Below are 22,152 nucleotides of genomic sequence, written 5' to 3' on the forward strand. Positions count from 1 at the left end.
AATATGGCTCATTTCAAAAACATATCCACATTTACCTGCTTCATATCCAGTGGACCAATGTTGGTGATATTGTTTAGCCGGGCCTTTCCGATAACCGTTTTTGAAAACTGAACTTGGGCTGTAACATTTGCCACTTCAACAGAATAATAATTGTTGTTTGTTATATTTAGGGTGTTCTGCCAAAAAATAAAATAAAATACAATAAAATAAAATAAAAAGAGAACTTTAGAATTGCCCATCATGAGCTTCTTGAAAAATAACCGTTTTGAAAACTGTTGAGTAGAAGACATTAAAGTGTCTCATATTAAAGTGAAATAGTTGTATAAATTATCTTTTGCCTTATCTAACTCTGCATACTTTTCTAAACATTATCTAAACAGTTACAGTGTTTCTCAAATGCAGCCATCAGGGGCTTTTCTTGCAGCCACAACCTCCTCAGCTGTGATGGAGGGGTGGGCGCGAGAGGAAGTGGCAAAATAGCGGCCCTTCCCTGTTGCTCCTGGATGGACTGCACTGTTGTTGGTTACTGGGGCTGCCAGCAGGGGTTGGGCCTTGCCCCGCTCTGGAGACACCTGGGGCACAACACTGGAGGAGGAGCAGGCAATTGGTGAGTTCCCCACTTTCCCGGGGTGATGGGGCTAGACTTTGGGCTTCAGCCCTGGTGTGACGGGGCAGCAGCAGGCCTGTTGCTCCAGCCGCATTGCTTCAGGCTCCGACCCCGGGCTCTGTCCCTTGGCCGTGGGGCTTTGGGAGCCGGCCACAGGGCTTCAGGCTCCAGCCCCTGCCTGCCTCCCCCAGCCACTCACCCATCCCATCACCCCAACCCAGGTTTAATTTGTCCCCAGACTTGCCAGGGCTGAGTAAGGCTGCTGTGAAAAGTGATATTTTTAAATAAATTACAAGGATTTGGACATGTATATGTGCATATTTATTTGTTTTTCCTAAAGCTAATCAAGTACTTTAGGGGAAAAAAATATGAGCGCGGCCACCAGCCAAAGTTGGTGGCCACACTCCGAGTCCACCAAAAAATTTGTACTGAGAACCAACATGTTAAAACATGTTTTAAAACACTAGGTAGCATCTGGTGAAGGCAGAGACAGTGGTGTTTTCACAAATGTTAATTAATATTTTTACTAAATCTCATTTCTTATAGGATAAACAAGGTCTTAAATGGCAAGAATGTGAGTGTGGTAGAAGTATACCCAATTTTCTCCCTTGCAATATCTGTCAGCTCATTAATTTATGCAGGCCGTAACAGGAAATTCACTTCTGTTCATATAAAATGAACAACTGGGTTTTCAGCAAAGATTCCAACTCCATGAAGATTTGAGAGAGAAAGGAAAACTGAATCTACTTTCCCAGTTCACAGGAGAACGTGGATCTGTAATGCATACACTACATGGGGAGCATTTAGCTATTGTATCCACAGAGTAGCCCCTTTTCTTAGCCTCCTTCCAGCATGCTGCCACCTCTGCACCAAATTATTTAGAGCCATCCCTGTTCACTACTCTATCCAATTCAGCATGCTGGTTCTAAACACTTACGATACTTACATTTTAGGTGGCCACATTTTAAGAGGTATCCACCTCAACAGTTGCAATCACCTTGTATACTATTTTTAGTGAAGTACAGGTATAGACTTAAGGAAGGCATATCTTTCTTAACAGTAGACCTAGAATCCTGGCACACCCTCCCAAAGCAGATCAGGAAAAATCTCAGCTTCTACCTCTAAGTCACACTGTAAGACCTCTACTGTTCCCCAAAGATCCAGACCAGATGAAAGTCTCACAGTAAACTGAGGGTAGCAGCCCATGAGTATGCAAACTGGAGAGAGAATCTGACCACCTGAACAGTTGTCACTATCTTTATAATCCACATAAAATGCCCGTTGGGGTAAACATTGTCATAATGCTTACAAATAAATGATACACATTATGTGCCTAGTAAAATTCTATATAATAAAGCATTTTTGACTGGATCCATACATTGTGTTTTAAGGGGAAACTATTTACACAAGTTTACTGTTCACTTTACCACAATGTTCAGATTGTCTTACCGTAATATTTAGATATATTATGCGCCTACTTGTTTCATAACTGACATATACGGACTTCACTCCAATGTATTCGACATCGATGGAACGAGGAAATAAGAAGAATACAGCCAGCCCAGAAAGGAGTAAGCATACAATTACAGACGCAGTCACATAAAGTTTTCTGGAAAAACAAAAAAAAACGAAAAAAAACCCTGTTAATCTAGTGATATTACCAACAAAAGTGATTTGTTATAAAATTCAAACTGCTCCTTTCCTATAGTTTATTTTCTTTTTAAGTATATAAGCATTCCTCTGTAAAATCAAGATATTTAATCCAGTCTGTCTCAATCTTTCACTCTAACTCCTTAAATTCCATTTAAACTCAGAGCAATTAAACTGCATATTATATTTAAGAAAAATCTTGGCGTATAGGTTAATTTTGCTTTCAAGTAGAGTTCAATTATGGAAGTAATTGATGTAATTAGTGACTCAAACTTCAACAGATATGGATGCTCTGGTCTAAAATTTTTAACCTTATTCTGGAGCCCAATTTAAGAAAAAGACCTCAATCAAAAAATACTCTTAATTTGAAATAAAAGCCTCAGAACTGAGAGAGCAAGGAAATCAAATTCTGAAATATTGTCGTATATGAGAATGAGGCTCCCATATGCCTTTCAAGGCACCTTATCTTACAGGAAAAAATATTTTATACTAAAGCTAAATATTAATGCTACTAGTTTGCTTAAATGTCTGTTTAACTAAGAACTGTGACTTTTGGTTTCTTGGGAAAAAAAGCAAACCCTATGAAATAAAGCCTTGTAATACGGCTTTATAAAACTGCAAATTTGTTCCAAGTTTTGGACAATAAACAAACAATTCTTCAGAACTGACCTACCATTGTACCATATCTAGATGATTCTTAACCTCACAGTATAATCTTCAAGTCTCACAATTAAAGTTGTAGAATGTGACAATTTTCACATCCCTATAAAAATGGTATCGCCATTTTTCAGTATTATAAAATGAGGGGTATACTAGCAAATAAATGAGTACATTTTTAAAAAAAGCTACAGCTTCAGTAAAACACATTAGTGTTGGAAATCAGAACTTGGGACTGGTTTAGCAGAGAGATGACAAACCTAAAGGAATTATAAATATCTCTCTATTCACTAATATTTCCATGTACTTGTTAATAATTATTATTGCTAACATTACACTGTTGCCAAATTAAGTATTGTAGGATTTCTAATGTCTGCTATACATGAAAATAAAAGTCTATTACAGAAAAATCCAACACATTTTGGTCACTATCATAAAATACATCATAAATCACTAAGGTTCAACTGGTTTAACACATAGGCAGATCTAATAAATTTAATAGAGAAAGCAGCAACAAAAAAGGCTAGACCAGAATGATGAGTTTACTGATCCTTGACACTGGATGACCAAGAAACTATCTAAAGAAATATATAACAGCAATTGACTTATTTGACAACAGTGGGCCAAATTCACTGCTGAGTTAGATGTGACAGTGAAGTAGTGTCTCCTTATGGCGGCAACGAATTTGGCCTTTTGCCTTCAGGTTAAAAGCTACTTTGCCCTTTGTCTAGAGCAGAGGTGGGCAAACTACGGCCCGCAGGACAGTCCTGCCTGGCCCTTGAGCGCCCAGCCCGGGAGGCTAGCGCCCAGCCCCTCCCCCGCAGCCTCATTCAGTTCACCATGCCACCAGCGCTCTGGGCGGTGGGGCTGCGAGCTCCTGCTGGGCAGCACGGCAGTGTGGCTGGCTCCAGCCAGGAGGTGCAGCTGCCAGTCCTGCTGCTCGGAGCAGCATAGTAAGGGGGCGGGGAGCGAGGGGGTTGGATAAGGGGCAAGGAGTCCCGGGGGGCAGTTGGATGGGGCAGAGGTTCTGGGGGTGGGGGGCGCCCACAGTCGGCAGACCGGGAACGTGGAGGGGGGCTAGATAGGCGTGGGAGTCCCAGGGGGAGTGGATGGATAGGGGTCGGGGCAGTCAGGGGACAGGGAGCAAGAGGGGTTGGATAGGGGATGGGGTTCCAGGGGGGCAGTTAGGGGCAGGAGTACCCGGGAGGGGGCGGTCAGGGGACAAGGAGCAGAGGAGTGTTGGATGGGTTGGTGGTTCTGAGGGGGGAAATCAGGGGGGAGGGGGCCAGGCTGTTTGGGGAGGCACAGCCCTCCCTACCTGGCCCGCCATACAATTTTAGAAGCCCAATGTGGCCCTCATGCCAAAAAAAAAGTTTGCCCACCCCTGGTCTACAGTAAAGGCTACTGGATTCTCAAGCAATATACAGCCACAGTCTTCTAAAATGTTAATAATTCAATATAACTATAGCCAAAAGATATCGTACTGCATTATGCACTGTGCTACAAAATACCTTGTTAAAAAACAGGTTTTTGTGCTACCCTGCAGCTCTGTTGTTAATGTTTTGAGAGTTAGTTTAAACAAAAAAAAAATCTATATTCTGATGCTAAATGTGATGCAATTTATCAGCATAAGAAAAGTTCATCATTTCATACATTCATATTCTTACTGTAACTTACGTTCTTCTTGGCCTCAGCCTCTGATCACTGTATGGAATCAGAGCCACAAGCTGGTTTTCCTGCCCTACAAATATACAAGAACAATTTTCAGAAATATCTTTAGGTGGACTTAGTTATCTCTAAACAAAAACAGTGCAAACAGCATTTTCCAGCAGAACATAATGGCACCTCATGATAGATTTTTGTTTTTAATAAAAAAAAGACAGTAATTAAAACAACATTTTGGAAAGTGTCCTTAGGTATGGAACATCTCTTCATAGACTACACAAAAATCCTTTTAATTTCCCGTAACAGAACAATCTGTGGGTGTATTAAGGGACATGTGCTTTTATCTCAGAAGAAAAGTTAAGAAGCAATTTTTTGACAGGGCAGCGAAACGAAATACTGGTTTCTCTGGAAGACAATTATTTGTATTGCATTAGTCACCAAAAGCACCAAACAGAACTAGGGGCTCATTACACTAGATGCTATATGAACTCATGGGAATACTAAGTACAAGCAGGACTTGCATAGAAGAGAAGTTGAAAGTATGCAGGTTACTTAATGTGAAAGTTGTACAAGCAGCAGGAGAAGAGATAAGGCAGATGTAGCAACACAGCATGTGACAATAGTTGGTTAAAGTGTGGAGCCTAATCACAGATATCTAAATATTAATGGCACCATTCAGCTCAAACATAGCTTTTGCGATAAGGTATTGCAAGGGGAGGTTAAAATAAGTTGAAGCACACTGGTTTCCTGTCCACACCAACAGACCTCTACATTTTTCTTATGAACCCACAGCCTCTTCTCTGCACAGTTTTCAGTTATAGACTCATGACTGGGTAAACAAAAACAAAGCCACACAGTTTCCTCAGAGCACAAACATTTTTGTGTGAAGAGCTAGAAACATGGTAAAAGGTTTGAGAAAAATTCTGGAATATTTGTTCTTGTTTGAGAGAAACCGAAAAAAATAGTCATGTGATTGTTTAAATATAGTCTTCAAACTTTGTGAAAAAAAGTATTGTAGTGCTACTTTTATTTTTACTCTGCTTTGTGTTGAACAGCTGGATTTCGCCAAAAGACAAGAAACAAATTCCATATGATTGCTACAGTTTAACAAAAGCATGAATCCAAGTACGTTGTGCTCGTAATTCTAATTGTGAAATATAGTCTCCTATATTCAAAATTTTGTTACCTATATTGAAATCTCATTTTATAGCACACTGAATTTTAAAATACCAGTTCACTCTATTAGCCAGTTCTAATGAAAATATTTTATTGCAGACTTTCATTAATTAGTTCACATTTTAATGTTTAGTATGAGATATGCAAACCAAATAAATGGTTTAATAAGTCACCCTAATGCAAAAATTGAATAAGGGTATGTTTAACAATTTTCTATTTTGATTTACTAAACAAACATTATATATTAGAAACATCCTCAACTTAAGTGTTATCTATTAACATAACACCTAGTATTACCATAACAGGATGATTAAAAACATTTCTATTTAATTTGTTTACTTGAAATATTTGACAGCCCTTTGTATGGGTCTTTCACATGGTAACAGGAGAGAAAAATATATGGTTGTAAAACTGCAAAAACAGAAGGACATAGGCCAGATGTGATGCCTAATGATATTAAATCTTTTAGGTTTATGTAAGCCACTACACTGATACTGATATTAGTTGGAAATTACATTGTCTTCAAATTTGTTGCTATTTTTTAAAAAATGATTTTTTTTTCAATGGTTTTGGAGCCTTTCCTCCCAGAAGATTCTGAAATGCTTCACAAACTGTACTTGAACAAGGACTTCTAACCAGCACTGAAATACAGCTCTCTCTGGAGTAGAATGTGGCAGCCGTTCTATGCCAAAACAACATTTTACTCCTGGGGGAATTTTGCACCAAAAAATTAAGAATTCTGTGCACAATATTTTAAAATTCTCAAAATTCTGCATATTGTGGTGTTTTGACAAAATATAATCATGCCAATTTCAATTATTATGGTAATTTATTTCTAAATATCTGTCAGCAAGTATATCAATACAAACCAAAAAAAAGAATCTGGTAATTTTTTTTTGACAAATAGTTTCCTTACTAGACATATTAATACAGAATTTTGAGTAATTCATTTAAATTATAATACAGAACTGTATTTCTTGCACCAGTCAGAAGCACTACAAAGGCTTGGGGGAGTCAGGGGTAATGGAGGAGCTGAGGGAGGAGGAAGGAGCCTGGAGTGAACCTGGAGGGTTGCTGGGTGTGGGTGGGAGAAGTATGGAACAGGGGTTTTTTGGGGGGTGGGGGAAAACTGTTAGGGAGTTGGGGAGCCTCTCCCATGCAGACCCTGGCTGACCCCAAGTCTCTCCCATTCAGTCACGCATATCTGCTCCGTCCCCACACCCCCCAGCCCCATGGGTTTCTGCAGTCTGCTCCACCCACCCCATATATCCCTGCAGCCTCCCCTCTTCAGTCCCCATGTGGCCTTGCACCTCCACTCACATTCAGCCCCTAGCTCAACGCTGTCACCCCACTAGCTCTGAGCCCAAGCCCCAGTCTCTCCCACCCCCCCCAAGCCATTCTGAACAACAGTCTGTGACCCGCCCCAGCAGCCCAATGTGTCCCACTCTGTCTGTCCTAACTTGGCTCCTCAGGCAGGGTTCTGTGATGAACTTCTACTCCTGGGGGAATTCTGCCCCACTGAGCACTCACAGAATTTCTCCTCCCCCCTCCCACCCCCAAATTACATTATGACCCAGAAGTGCTGCAGTTCTGCCTTTTGCCCACTAGCGGATGTTGTGGTGCCAGAACAGTAGGCTGTGTTCATGCTGCTGGCTGTTCTGGCACCACAGTGTCCTCTGGTGGGCGAAAGGCAGAACTGCAGTACCTCTGGGGCAGAATGTATTTTCTGTGGAAAAAAAGTTCTGTGGGACACATGAATTCTGTGCGTCCACAGTGGTGCTGAATTCCCCCACGAGTAACATTTTTATGAGGGGAAATGAAGAATAATTTGTCAAATTAAAGATGCAAGAGTAATTTTAGGAAGATTATACTTTGCAAAAATAGAATTTGATCAAAATGGGGCTAGTACACCTAACGCTGTGTCTTCTATAGGAAAAAAAGATGAGCTAACACATGGTAATATGCTAGTGACGACAAGTTATAATTTTCACACATATTAGAAGGTCAGGGTAAATCCTAAAGGGAACATCTAAAACTACAACTTTCTGGTCTTCACTAAGATTGTACCTCCTGTTACTTAACACACAGTAAGAACTCTAGTGTCATCAAAAAAGTCTTCTACTGAAGAGATGGATTTTGCTTTGACATGAGCATCTACTAATCATTTGACCAGGCTAACTAGAATCGGTTTTAGGACTGAGGCTGAACATTTCCAAATGATATCTGTAAAATACACCATAATAAAGGGTACAGCTTAAAAGTAGTTTGTGACAGCTCTAGATAGAGAATACTTAGCACTTTAAAAGTGTTTATATTTTCAAAGCAGTGTACACCAGGGTACTTGAAGGTGCATGAATATTTTTTTAAACCAGAATGCTGAATTTCAATAGCACTAGGTATTGGACTTTGCCCATATTCTCACATTATCTACTAGCTAGCAAGAAATTCTCCAAGGAATGTCAGGTAGAAAGGATAACACCACCATATGATGAAGTCCCATTAACTATTTCACTCTCCTGATCAAATATACCTTTGAGGACCTTTGCAGCAATACTGTCAGGAGCTCCAGCATGCACAGACAAGGGCATCCTCTTTTAAGGAAAGTAGAAGTAACAAGGGGCATCCAACAATGCAGTCACAGGAGAAAATCATTCTATGTCCAGAAACACAGACTACCTATTTAAACAGATTTTCCCAAGCCACAACTGATGTTTACTATTCAATGCATGCAAAATGCATGGCTTTCAAAAAAACCTCTTCTTGTGGTATGTACAATACACAAAAGCATAACAGCCTGCAGAGAGCTGAATCCCTCAATTATGATTTTAAACAGAATACAATGTATGTTGAGAATTATTGATGGTACTATTTAAAGAGGTCCAACAGCCTTCTCAAAGGCACAAAAGGCTGCTTTTTAAAAGAAAAAGAAGTAAAGCTTTTAACACAAAACATGCAAAAGACATCTAAAAGGAAAATGCTCTATCTGCTAATGTAGTTTCCGTAAAGGCCATTTTTCACAAGTATTTGTAGGTCATTTTAAGAGGTGTAATAATTTAAGGTACAGATTGTCTAAGCAAGAATTACGCCAGACTCTCTGTACCACAGTTCCTTACCATAGTCAAAAGACCATATTATACCTACCCTTGCCTAAATTTCTCCATCTATAAAATGGGAACTACACACTATTTACCAGTTATAAAGAGCTTTGATATAACTGTTGACAAAAAGTTATTGTATAAAACTGCAAAGTTAGAATTGTTAAATGTTTGGGACCAATATGTATGATGAAGTACAAGCTTACACATCAATCATCAAAATTGTTACTTCACAAAACTAATCTGACCATTTTTGTTAAATAGAAATGTATGCTGAAAACATTTAGCAGAAAAAACAATCAGAAGACCATATACTTGATGGACAGTTAAAATTCTGAATTGAATCACATGTTTTAAAAATAAAGGTTAGTGAGAACATTATTAAAATAATATTCTTAAGGGTGCAGGCTCTGATTATCACAGTATATATTCCAGTGAGAGACCTCATACAATGTCTCTCTGTATGACTCTGCCTAGTCATTTCAATATAGTTAAGGGATAAAACACCTAGATACAAGGAAAGTTAAGAGCCCATAAGCATGAGCAAATCAAGGTTGAAGTCTTGCACTGATTTTCTCTGATACAAATATTAAAAAGGTAATTTATAAAATGTTGATTCATCGCACTCAATCTGACTGTCTTGGTGGTGCAGAAATAGAAGAGAAAAACAAATTTCAATTACAGAATTGTAGCTATTGGATGCAGGGTATTAGTTTCATTTACAAGGAAATATGCTTAATTTTATCTATAACACCTACCACGTGGAATTCTCCCTGTTCCCTGGCAAGTGGGACAAGTGACACTGTCTCTTCCTGTAAATTCCACATATGGGAACTGTGACACATCCCCATTTCTTCCATCTTCACTATGGGATTCAGAGTGAACTAATCCATTCCTCATGTTTTCAGATGCTGTACCTCCATCATAGCCATCTTCCTTACATGTATGTAAAGGTAGGTGAGAAAAGGATTTCCCCATATCTAATGGTAGAGAAAGTTAGAAGTATGTTTTAGGAAAAACAATCAAAAATGGTTTACTGTCTTCTGCTAAACCTAAGAGGCACTATTAATACTGCATTGCTTAGGAATTAAAAGAACCCAATTCATTTGGAATTCATAATAAAATGAAGTCAGAATAAAACAAGATGAAATCCGAAATTAAACAGCTGACAATTAACAGAGGTCACTTTGAAGCTCTACAGCAGAGAAGTTAAACATATAACTTGCAGGATCCATCCAGCCCTACAATTGTATTTATATGGCACACAACGTTCAGATCGTCCAGAATGGCAACTTTTTTTTTTAAAAGTAATATTTGCAACAAGGAGCACTAAAAGGAAAAGTTTCCAAATATAACTGAGCATAACTGTTGCAGTCATATCTGCCTGAGTCTGCAAATAGCCTGTAACAACGACTAAGAAGTGTGAATGCCCCTAGACCCTATTATCCTAACTGGACATCAACTCTAAAATTCAATTATAACATTTCAGCAACAACATTAATTACTTCAGTGCTGATCATTTTAGCAAAAAGAACGAGGAAGGAAGTGAAGCCAAATGCCAAGGAAGGTGGGATTTAGGAGCTGTTGCACGGAAAGAAATGTAAAGGGGAATAACCCAGGAGACAGAAGAGAAGAATATAGGCAAGGAAAGATGAGAAAACAATGGCAGAGACAGAAATCATGACAAAGGGGAGAAGAGCTTCCTGTTCAGCATTGCTGAATAATAAAGTACTACATAAATACCTAAAAGTTTAGTTTTCACATATAGGCCAGATTCTGAAAAGGATCTCTATCCAAATATCCCACTGACATTAGTGGGGGATAGTGTAGATTAAGGGGGAAAATGGAGTCCTAAATTTATACCCCAACCCACAGAAAACCAAATGTGGAATTTGGCCCTTTACAACAAATCAGTTTGGCACCCTTAATCTACAGCCTTCTACTCAGCCTGCTTTTCAAATCAACACTACAAGAGTTGAAACCCCAATTTTGACCAACTTTAACATTTGTATGACTGGGTGGACCATGTCATCCAGATTATAATTACTTACTTTAAAAATACTTCTAATTAATCTTTTTTAAAAAACAGCTTTTGGAAAAACTTTAAAATAAAATGTTGAGCCCTCTATCTGCAGCAATGCATAACAAATCTGTATTCCAAGCCTGAAAATTCACTCACCAGGGGCAACTAGGGAACTTTGCTTGAAGAGACAGGAGTCAAAGACATCACTTTCTACAGAATTTAACATTTAATTATTACCTAAATGTTTAGCCATTATTATTACAAAAATGGCTCTAAATCAGTTTCCATATATAAGGCTATCTTCCTGTATCTACAGACTGTGTTAATGCCCCCAACCGGTGCTCCTAGCTTTCTAATGAAGAAGATTGAAATGGAAAGCTATCCCTGGAATCCTATAGGCATGAGTGAAACTGACAAGAATTGCATCATTTTCACTCTTATACTGGTCAGGAACCCTATAAACAGCTGAGACAGACAGGGGAGATATTCAAGGGGGTGGAGGATACAAAAACAGAGGTTAGGAGATTGGTAGAGTGCTAGGGGACCCTCAAACATTGCAAATACCAGGCAACAGTGAAAGGGGTAGAGTAGTAAAGGCCCTCCACTTCCCTGTTGCATCCATCAGGAGGCTGAAAATTGGATGGAAAGGAAAAGCATATTAACTTCAAATTTCTTGCAGTCTAGGGATAGAGGAGTTTTCAAGTTTCACACACTTAGAAAACAGAGGCAGATATAAATTATCCCTCTACCTCACACCCCACCAAGCACGGTACAGGAAGATAGCTAATGAGCAAGGAGAGGAGTAAAAGGGCATGGACTTCTCGCCAGTACATTAGTCTCAGCCCTTGCTGGTGGCCCCTACTTTCTGTACCAACCTCTAACTGGAATAATCCTCTAAATCAGGGGTGGGCAAACTTTTTGGCCCAAGGGCCACATCTGGGTATGGAAATTGTATGGCAGGCCATGAATGCTCACAAAATTGGGGGTTGGAGTGTGGGAGGGGGTGAGAGCTCCAGCTGGGGATGTGGGCTCTGAGGTGAGGCCAGAAATGAGGAGTTCTGGGTGCAGGAGCGGGATCAGGGCTGGGGAGCTGGAGGGGGTCAGGGGTGCAAGCTCCGGGTGGTGCTTACTTCAAGCACCTCCCGGAAGCAGCGGCATGTCCCCACTCTGGCTCCTACGCGGAGGCATGGCCAGGCGGCTCTGTGTGCTGTCCTGTCCACAGGTGCCGCCCCTGCAGCTCTCAATGGCCATGACTGCTGGCCAATGGGAGATGTGGGGGTGGCGCTTGGGGCAGAGGCAGCATGTGGAGCCCCCTGGCTGCTCCTAATCATAGGAGCCGGGGGACAGGGGGAGAGGGAAATGCCGCTGCGTGGAGCGGGGCAAACCCCAGATCCTGCTCTCTGGCTGGAGCTCAAGGGCTAGATTAAAACATCTGAAGGGCCGGATGTGGCCCCCGGGCCATAGTTTGCCCACCCCTTCTCTAAATAGTGGGTGTATGGCTATGCTCCAGGCTAAACAGTAGGAGCATTGTGACTGCAGAAAAATGACTCCAAGGTGAAATAATTTGCAAGTGTCTGTACCTTTCTAGTAGTAAGATTATATAATCTACCACTATCAGTGTGGATAAAAATTAATGTTTAAAAAAATCTGATTTTTTTTTTAATTTAAATCGGATTTTTTTGATAAAAAGCTTTGAGGGAAAAAACTATCTAAAAATTGTTTTAGGATACAGCATAGCTCAAAGATATCTCATCATGGAATAGGGATTATAAATCCTAATTCTATAGTATGAGACAATATATTCATGTAATGTTTAAGAAAAGTTTTGTATATGAGTTCCAATAGTTTATGCATTAGGGACCCAGTCTTATGGGGTTCCACAAGTTTATGTATAGATTATTTAGGTTAATCTTTCTATCTAATCAATGGGACTCAGTGCTCAGTCTAGAAGATACCATCAGAGATGCTTAGTTTTGCAGTTCTCAAACTGAGGATTTGTCTCCCCAGAGGTAAAATGCTTGTTAACAAAAAAAAAAAATGTTTTGAATAAATAAATATATAGAAGTAAGAAATACCAGACCTCAACTCTATTGTCCCTCTGCAAATTTGCATACACAGAGTCAATCCCTTACCTCTCTCTAAAAGTGCAAAGTTTCAAAAAGTTCAGTGAACAGAAGATTGTTGGGGGTGGAATAGATCTACACAAGAAAAAGAAGTCTGGAGATAAATGTGAGAAGCAAGGGACATACGCTTGTTGTGTTAAAATATTATAAGTTTGCCATTGAAGAAAAAAAATCCAGAATATGCAACGTTGTTTTAGTTAAATAAAACAATTTAAATGTCTGTCCAGTGATGTTCTCCTCCTAATACAGCATGGCAAGAAAATCCTCCAAATATTAATGATTAACCTGGTGAATTGGAGATAGTTCACCTCCCAATGACTTCATAAATATCTGCTTCAATTACCTTTGGTGAATGAAATAACCAACCATTTCATTTTCTGATATAGCTGTAAAACTAATGTGAAAAGTTTTCAAAATAAATCGCTGTTTAAAAATGTATAGTGTGTACCTTCTAAAAATGAAACCTACATCTATCAGAGTTGTGAAGAATATGTATTAAGGTTATAACAATCAACAAAAATGCACTTTTATGTAGAAAACCATGATTAAATCGAGTCTTCCTGACTAGTGATTTAAATCAAATCCACCCTGACCACTATCAATCTTTAATGCAAGGTAGCACATCAACTACCATGACTTAGATTACAGTCTTCCACAGAGTTTGAAAAACTCACTAATGTGCAGCTTGATCCTGCACAAATTATTTAGATAAAGCTCCCATTGAACCGAAAGGGAATTTTGCTTTAGCAGGAAATGCAGGATCATGCCATTAATTTCCACTATGGTACTAGAGAAAAAAATATCTAAAATATAAAAGAACTCCATTCCTGCAGTTGTACAATAAGGTGTCCCATATAGAATAAGTAGTATTTTGAGACCTTGCATGCGTTCCTTTTATATGGACTTTTCATATTATTTCAATAGGTGGTAAAACCTACTGGAAAGGACAGAAAAAGGTCATACATTACGTACACTGATATCTTACTGATGGTCCCAGCAGCATTACTACATCATTACAGTTGGGTGTACACAGACATTTGCTTGAATTAAAAATCATGAATGTGTGTCAATATTCATGACCCATTTTGTTGGTTTTAGCAAGTATTCATACACGCCTAGTTTTAGTCACAAGAAAATTCATAAAAAGAAAAGGAGTACTTGTGGCACCTTAGAGACTAACCAATTTATTTGAGCATGAGCTTTCGTGAGCTACAGCTCACTTCATCGGATGCATACCGTGGAAACTGCAGCAGATACGCATCTGATGAAGTGAGCTGTAGCTCACGAAAGCTCATGCTCAAATAAATTGGTTAGTCTCTAAGGTGCCACAAGTACTCCTTTTCTTTTTGCGAATACAGACTAACACGGCTGTTACTCTGAAAGAAAATTCATGATAACGAAACCTACTCATATGGGTATTCTTTCAACCATTTTGAATGTGCTTTGAGGATCTGGGCATGATCCAATAATGGAGCTGAAATACCACACAACTCAAATGACTAAAAACACAAAGCATATTGTAAACAGAAAGCATCCACAGCACAAGCTGCAGCAAGTAGTTTGTGAACAATTTATAGACTGAAATATGTTCACACAAACCATTTAAATAACAAATTTACAATAATTTGAATTTGTCAGCAAACACAGAAATAGTTTCTAATTCACTAAATTATTCACTGATTACACAAGATGGCTCTGCCCCTCTGTTGTCATCAGTCCACTTAGAGAGTTTTATGATTCTGCCAGAGCCTTGGAGCCTGAGTTCTTTAGGTCAGGCAATACAGGTTATTGCCTACACTGCAGCTGGAAACATGCCCCCACTCAGAGTAGGTAGACAGGCTCACACTAGCACTGCTGGAGGTACTGTACTAAAAATAGCAGCATGGAAATTGCACCATGTGCAGTGGATGGGGCCAGTCACCTGCCTCAGACCTGTGCCACAAGGTCCACACGTATTTTTAATGCTAGCTCAGTCAGAGCAAGTGTGAGTCTCTGCCTATGCTGAAAGGCACAGTCTCTAGGTAGACATACCCAGGGGACCATACTTTTAGATCCAGAGGTCATGGATTCAATCCCTGCAACTGTTATTCTACAACTGCAACTAACTCACCCAGCTACACTGCTAGAAGATTCATATGCCAACTGTAACTGAAAACTACCATTCCATCTATAACTTAAATATTTACACCTCAAATCTATAAACATCAATTCTGAATACCCCAATACAATGGGATTTAAAAAACCGTAACATTTTGTAGATGAGAATACAGAAAAAAAGCAATTAGGGGAGCTGCCTGATCTCAAAACTACACAGCAAACCAGTGTCAGAACCAAAATTAAACACATGAATTCCTTGCTTCTAATTTGTAGTCAATTCCTTAGACATAATACTTCTTAGTACTACACTACAGCCTATATCAGCATAACTTATGTCACTCAGCAAGTGGTTTATTCATGCCCCTGAGTGACACAAGTTACACTGACATAGGTGTTCATACGCACAGCACCATGTCGGTGGAAGAGCTTCTCCCGCCAACACAGCTTATGCCGCTCATTTTTTAATGTCTTTACCAGCAGCACCACTGTACATATAGACATGGCCTAAATGGATGCAACTTTTCTTTTAAAAGACAAATTAAAGGTGGAGTTCTTATTTCACTCTACTATACACAAAATTAAAATGCCACTCTAAAAAAGCAAACAAAATGATAATACACCCAATTTTAAAAGCCATTTTATTGCAGTTGCCTGCTCTATCAGCTGAGGATTACTAATTACTATTACAAACTCTCCCAAGATATAAAAGGTAGAAGAGGAAAAGAGACATGACTTGGTATTCACAAGTCTGTTCAACCTGGGTAGGCACCTCTAATGACGTGCAATATACAAGCTTTAACAAACTCCTTGTCAAATCCCCGCCTTCAGCAATCCACTAAGTACACAGCAAAAAGTGTTGCAAGAAAACACTTGAAACTTGGGACCTTGAAACTTATGTGCGGTGTGGACAAAACAGAGAGATAGCCCTCAGCGCAGACAGGGCCTATAGCGTGTTTACATTTGAATCCCACAACCCCCAACAGTCATAGCAGGAAGCAGAAGGTTTAATTTCACCAGAGACCTAAATAACCAGCTGGTGGAGACCTCCCCACAAAACACACACATCAAAACCACAGCATGACAACACCACGCCTTAGCTATCCATCCCACCTCAGCACACAAGTCGCCCCCCCGCATAACACCGCTCCTGGGCCGCAGGTCCCACCTCAGCACACACACCCCGACACCCAGGTCCTGCGCCACCCATCCTACCTCACCATACAACTCCTACCCCTCCCTCCCCCCCCAGGAAATACTGATATTGGACCACACATCCCACCTCGGCACACAACCCCACACACACACCCCGCTCCTGGGAGGTTGGTCCCACCTCGGCCCACAACCCCAGCTCCTGGGCCGGTCCCACCTCGGCACACAACCCCCACACACACACCCCGCTCCTGGGCCGGTCCCACCCCGGCGCACAACCCCCCGCACGACAACACCGCTCCTGGGCCGCAGATCCCACCTCGGCGCACAACCCCAGCAGCGCCCCCCGCCCCGGCCAGCAGCACTCAGTGACCCCGGCCCACCAGGCCCCGCTCCCACCGCCCAGGCCACAACAGGATGGCACGGCCCGGCCGCTCCGCCCCGCTAGGCCCCCCCGCCGGGATGCCCGGCGCCCCCTCGGCAGCACCGACGGCCGCCGCCCCAGCTCGGCGCCCTCTCACCTCCGCGGCCGGGCTCGGCAGCTCGCTCGAGGCAACTGGGCTGCGTGCGCTGCAGGGCCCGGCTCCCGGCGGTGGGCGAAACAACGACGCCGAGCTCGGGAGCCCGGATCCTTCCTCAGCGAGCGCAGCACGCAGGCGCGGCAAGGAGGGGGCAGGGGGCACCTGGCTAAGGGCCGACGGTCCGTAGGGGCGGGGCTGAGGCCCAGCGGCGAGCGCCCGGGGGCGGGGGGGAACCTCTCAGCCGCCCCTCAGGCCTGGCGGGGGCCTCAAGCTGGGGCCGCTCTGCTGTGGTACGAAGGTCCGCGTTGCAATCCCTGTCCGCCTCGAGCAGTTCGCAGGTTTGCTCTAGCGGAAGCCCCGCTAGAAATCCCCCTTCTCCGGGTGCTGCTGGGCGCCGTGACCCGCGGGGAGCAGCGCCCGCCGGGCTGGAGAGCCCCGGGAGTCACCGTCGAGTCCGCTGACGATGGTCTGACTTGTTCCCCCGGGAGCCAGCAGCGGGCTGGGCTTTGCCAGAGCACAGGCACGGCGCAGCCCTTCCCTCAGCGGGGCCCACAGCTACACCGCTCAACGGGGCCTCTTTTCTTCAGCGCCCCCGCCTGAGCCCTTTGGACCCCGACTTCTCCTGGAGCTGTGCGGGCGCCGCTGCTGGCCTTTACAGCATCGCCAACTCTCATGATTTCATCCCAGCCAGGTTTTGTAACGTTCAGTGATTTTGTTTCTTAACGCCCCAGCCTCCTGGAGTCTTGCGAAAGATTGTTTTGTAGATGGGCAATACTGCTGGCTAGATGGTTCCTGTCTCTAGCACAGGAATATTGATGTGGGGGAAGGGCTTCCTTTCCTTCTCCACATCACCCCCTTAACAGTTTCAGTGGCGACTTTCCCATTGTACCTACCTTGGGCAAGTGGGGAGGGAGCAGAGCAGAGATGTGTGTGAGAGAGAGAGCCCCGCACCAGTCAGCAGAGCTGACCATGCACAAGGGAAAGAGTAAGCTGCCTCCCAAAAACAGAGGAAATAACTTAGGCCTTGTCTATACTACACAGTTTTGTCAACAAAATGCAGCTTCTGTCAACACACACTGGAGTACACTCAACAGTGCTCCTCCCACCGATTTAATTCCCCTGCTACGCCCACAAAATAAAACCACCTCAAAGAGCGGCATAGAGCTTTTTGCAAGGTAGTTAGAGTTATACAATGCCAGGGTAGACAGTGCACTTCCGTGTGTTGCCATAATTGGGCTCCAGGAGGTGTCCCACAATGGCCATCATGACCCTTCTGGTCAGCAGTTTGAACTCTGCTGCCCTGCACTCAGCCACCTATTTAAAGATCCATGAATTGTAGAACTTCCTCTTCCTGTTTGCTGTGAATGGACTGTTCCAGCTGACCATGCTTGCTTTCTGCAACAGATGTGCTCCCACATGGAGTACACCAAAGCTGTTGGATTTGCTGGGTCTGTGGGGAGAGGAGGCTGTGCAGTTGCAGCTTCACTCAAACTGTAGGAACTTTGATATCTACTGGCAGAGTGGTCATGGCATGCAGGAGAAGAGCAATGAAAGGGACATGCAGCAGTGCTGTGCTAAGATCAAGGAGCTGAGGTGGCATACCAGAAGGCAAGTTAGGGCAACAGTTACTCTGGTGCAGTGCCGATGACATGTCACTTCTACAAGGAGCTGCACGCCATCCTGGGTGGTGACCCCATCACCAAGAGCCCCATGGATACTTCGGGGGGACTGGAGGCAGCAGCCAGTGGAGTCAACCCTGAGGATGAAGTGGTGGATGAGTAAGTGGAGTTGGAGGAGGATGTGGGACATGTGACAAGGTCATCCAGTGGTGTGGCAAGCCAAGGCCTATTTTCGACTCCAGAAGGGTCTAGCCAGTCCCAGCACTCTGACTCTGGCGCTTATGAAGCAGGAGAGGCAAGCTCTGTTAAGCACGCATTTTGCTTTGATACTTCACAGTCATAGGAGACTGAGGTCTCATTTTCTTTGTTATAAGGTAGAGGAGGGATAAGGGATAGAAATTAATAGAGCCTATGCAGCTACGCAGTGAGGGCCCAGTGGAAAAGTTTGGTAATGTATACTAGGATGTCCCAGGAATCCTCCATAGAGATCCCTAGGAAACGTTTGTGTAGGTACTCAGCAACCCTCTGCCAAAGATTCCTTGGCAGAGCTGCCTTGTTTCTGTCCCCACTGTAGGAAACGTTGCCATGCCAACTGGCAATTATTTCTTCAGAGACCAAAGCAGCATACAGGTGAGCAGCATACAGACTCAGTCTGAAGCTGCACACATGCAGGAGATGCACCCTGGCATCTTGGGTTACCCGCAGGAGTGAGGTATTGGGTTTGAGTACCCCAGCCTTTGGAAGAGGGTACCAATATTCAGAATATCCTCTTCGCAAACCACCCATATCCTTTGTCCCTTCTTGCTCATTCCCCCTTCCTGACCCTCCACGCTGCCTGCCAAACTCATCATATTTGGGACTCTCGTCAAGCGGTGTGCTAGCCAAGGGACAGTGAGAAAGAGGTGTGTGTGACTTTTGTGATTCACGGCTTTGAGTGCACTCTCAGTACCATCTCTGTTCATTGTTTCTTTAGCTTCTGCAGATGTGCCCTTGAGGACCAAGCCCTACACACTGATGGAACACCTCTGTCAGAAAAGGAAGCGAACCAGGAGGAGTAAGGAGGAGGCTATGTTTAGAAAAGTGCTCCTGTCAATAGATGCAGCACATAGCGAAACAAGAGCATGGAGAGAGACAATTAACGAAAAACTCAGGTTGGATAGCCTGGAAAGGAGACATGGACTGGATCAGATGATAGATGGACAGGAGTGGATCATTAAACGACTGGAGGGACATAGGTGCTCAAGTCCCTTGTAGTGCAGTCTGAGCACATCTGTGCACGACTCCCCCTGCAGCCAATACAGAATGCCGTTCCATGCTCTCCCCAAACTCCCCCCCATACATTCCTCACATGTTCCCATTCCGTCACAGCACCCCTTGCAGTCCACCCCTAGGGCCTGGTTTTATGATGAAAGCTGGAGTTACACACAGCTGTGAGAACCTGAACCGAGAGACTGCTCCTCATTGCCACGTCCCCTGTTTGCAAAAATATATATGTTTTAATCTTTTAAGTAAAGCCTAATATTTGAAACAAAATGAGTCTTTGTGTCATGCACATGGTAGTTGCTGCTAAAATTCAAATACAGTGACTATAGGCAGGAACATTGGCTCACTACAATTAAACCTCAAGAAGCAAGCATTACCGGCGTCATTTAAGGCAGCAAGTAAACATTGCCTGACCGAATACATCACATAAAGACTGGTGCTCGTTGTCAAAATGCTCCTTCAGAGCCTCTCTAATTTTAATAAGGAGGACTTGTGGCACCTTAGAGACTAACATTTATTTGAGCATGAGCTTTCGTGAGCTACAGCTGTAGCTCACGAAAGTTTATGCTCAAATAAATTTGTTAGTCTCTAAGGCGCCACAAGTCCTCCTTTTCTTTTTGTGGATACAGACTAACACGGCTGCTACTCTGAAACCTCTCATTTTAATAGTGCCCCCAACCCGTTGTTCCCCTGTGATTGCTCTGGTATCTGGTTGCTCAAAATCAATAGCCAGATGATCCACCTCAGTTCTTCACCCCTGGGGAAACTTTTTCCCCGGTTATTATTTCCTGCTCATTACCCAGAGTCACAGTCGTTCGCAGCAGGAGGTGATTAATAACCCTGCACATTTGCATCACCGCAACCCCTGTGGTGGAATTTTCAACTCCAAACTGATTTGCAATTGACTGGTAGCATTCTGGATTTGCCAGCTTCCACCCAGCGATTGCCACTCGCTTTTCCACTGTGAGGGTAGCTTTCATTCTGATGTCCTTGCACCGCAGGGCAGGGGTGAGCTATGCACACAGTTCCAGGAAGGTGACTTTCCTCATCCAAAAGTTCTGTAGCCATTGCTCATCATCCCATATGTACATCATGATGTGATCCCACCATTCAGTGCTTGTTTCCCGAGCCCACTACTGATGGTCCACAATATGCAGCTGCTCCATGAATGCCAGCAGCAATCGTGAATTGTTTCTTTCCGTTGCACACAGCAGGGCAGGCACCATAGATTCACTTTCTGTTTCCCAGCTCATGAAGTACAGCAGGACCAGCCACATTGTGTCCATAAGGCTCATCACCATACTGGCCAGCAGTTCAGGAACCATGCTATCAGGCAGAGATGGTAGGTGCACAGTTTACAAGGAGCTGTTAAAAAGTTATGCCAAAGGAAGTCAGAAGCCAATGAAATGATGGGATTGAAAGAACTGCATCATGGGACAGTGAGCACACCCCTATGATGCACTGTGATCCATTCCCATATCTTCCAGTGGCAGAGGGTGAGTTGCACAGTGGGATAGCTACCCATTGATGCAATGCTCTCTCTGTCAATGCAAGAGCACGGACTGTGGACACGTTCTGCTGACACAAGGAGTGTTATATGGACATGCACAACTGATGTAATTAAAGTGGCATATGGTTGTTGACATAAATTAAATCGACTTAACTCTGTAGTGTAGACAAGGCCTAACACTCTTCCAAGAGCAAAATGGGAACAGAGGAGGAATAGGGCTGCCAACCCTACATGACTGTCCTGTAGTCTCCAGGAATTAAAGATTAATCTTTAATTAAAATTAAGTCATGATGAAACTCCAGGAATATGTCCAACCAAAATTGGCAGTCCGACAAAGAGTAGTGACTCTGGGGGTACACCTATACTTCAATTACAAGACCCACAACACAGCCACAGCTGGCCCAGGTCAGCTGACTCAGGCTTGCAGGTCTTGGGCTGCTGGGCTAAAAATTCCAGTGTAGACATTTAGGCTCAGGAATCCTCCTCTCTCTCAGGAACAATTTTGTGACCCATTCTTTGTGTTGTAGTCAGGAGTAAAGAGGGAATAAGATGCCCCCTTGTGCTAGTGTACCCACACTCAGGGGAAAGCAGTCTCCACAGAGCTGCTGTGCCCATCTGCATACAGGTTGTGGGTTGAGTCTTGACTTCCCCCCTAAATGGCTTAAATAGAGTAGTTACACTGGCATGTGGAGGAGCATATGCTGTGTCCTCTCATTCCAGTGCAGTACAGACCTCTCACTCCAGTGAATCAAGGAGATTGGGAAGGACATTGTGACTCCCAGAATCACAATCTCTCTCCAGGGCTGCTCCAGTGGCAGCACAACAATACAAACTCACAGTGTAGCCTATAATTTGTTCGGTAATATGGTTCTGGGCAGCAGCAATTTTTTAAAAGTTGTGTGGTCACATTTCCAAATGCTTATTTCAACAATGTCTGCATTAAACAGGAATTTTGTTAAAAGGCTGTCATAATGCTAACTTGGCCCATCCTTTCTGA

At 43.0% G+C, this 22,152-nt stretch overlaps 1 protein-coding gene across 6 annotated transcripts in view; it reads right to left on the minus strand.

Annotated features, from left to right (window-relative positions):
* TMEM106B (transmembrane protein 106B) overlaps positions 1-17,719 on the minus strand; it is a 30,122-nt gene extending 12,403 nt beyond the window's left edge. For 3 of the 6 annotated variants that reach the window (XM_077808035.1, XM_077808034.1, XM_077808033.1), the window contains exons 1-5: positions 11,438-11,456; positions 9,609-9,830; positions 4,592-4,655; positions 2,057-2,216; positions 36-176 (exon numbers count right to left, since the gene is read on the minus strand). In XM_077808035.1, coding sequence (XP_077664161.1) covers positions 36-176; positions 2,057-2,216; positions 4,592-4,655; positions 9,609-9,828 — 585 coding nt within the window. In that variant the 5' untranslated portion in view covers positions 9,829-9,830; positions 11,438-11,456. The other 3 variants (XM_077808038.1, XM_077808037.1, XM_077808036.1) reach the window with 3 other exon arrangements.
* Positions 17,720-22,152: the final 4,433 nt, after the last annotated feature.

The sequence above is a fragment of the Eretmochelys imbricata genome, chromosome 2, assembly GCF_965152235.1.
Source record: "Eretmochelys imbricata isolate rEreImb1 chromosome 2, rEreImb1.hap1, whole genome shotgun sequence".
Taxonomy (NCBI): Eukaryota; Metazoa; Chordata; order Testudines; family Cheloniidae; genus Eretmochelys; species Eretmochelys imbricata.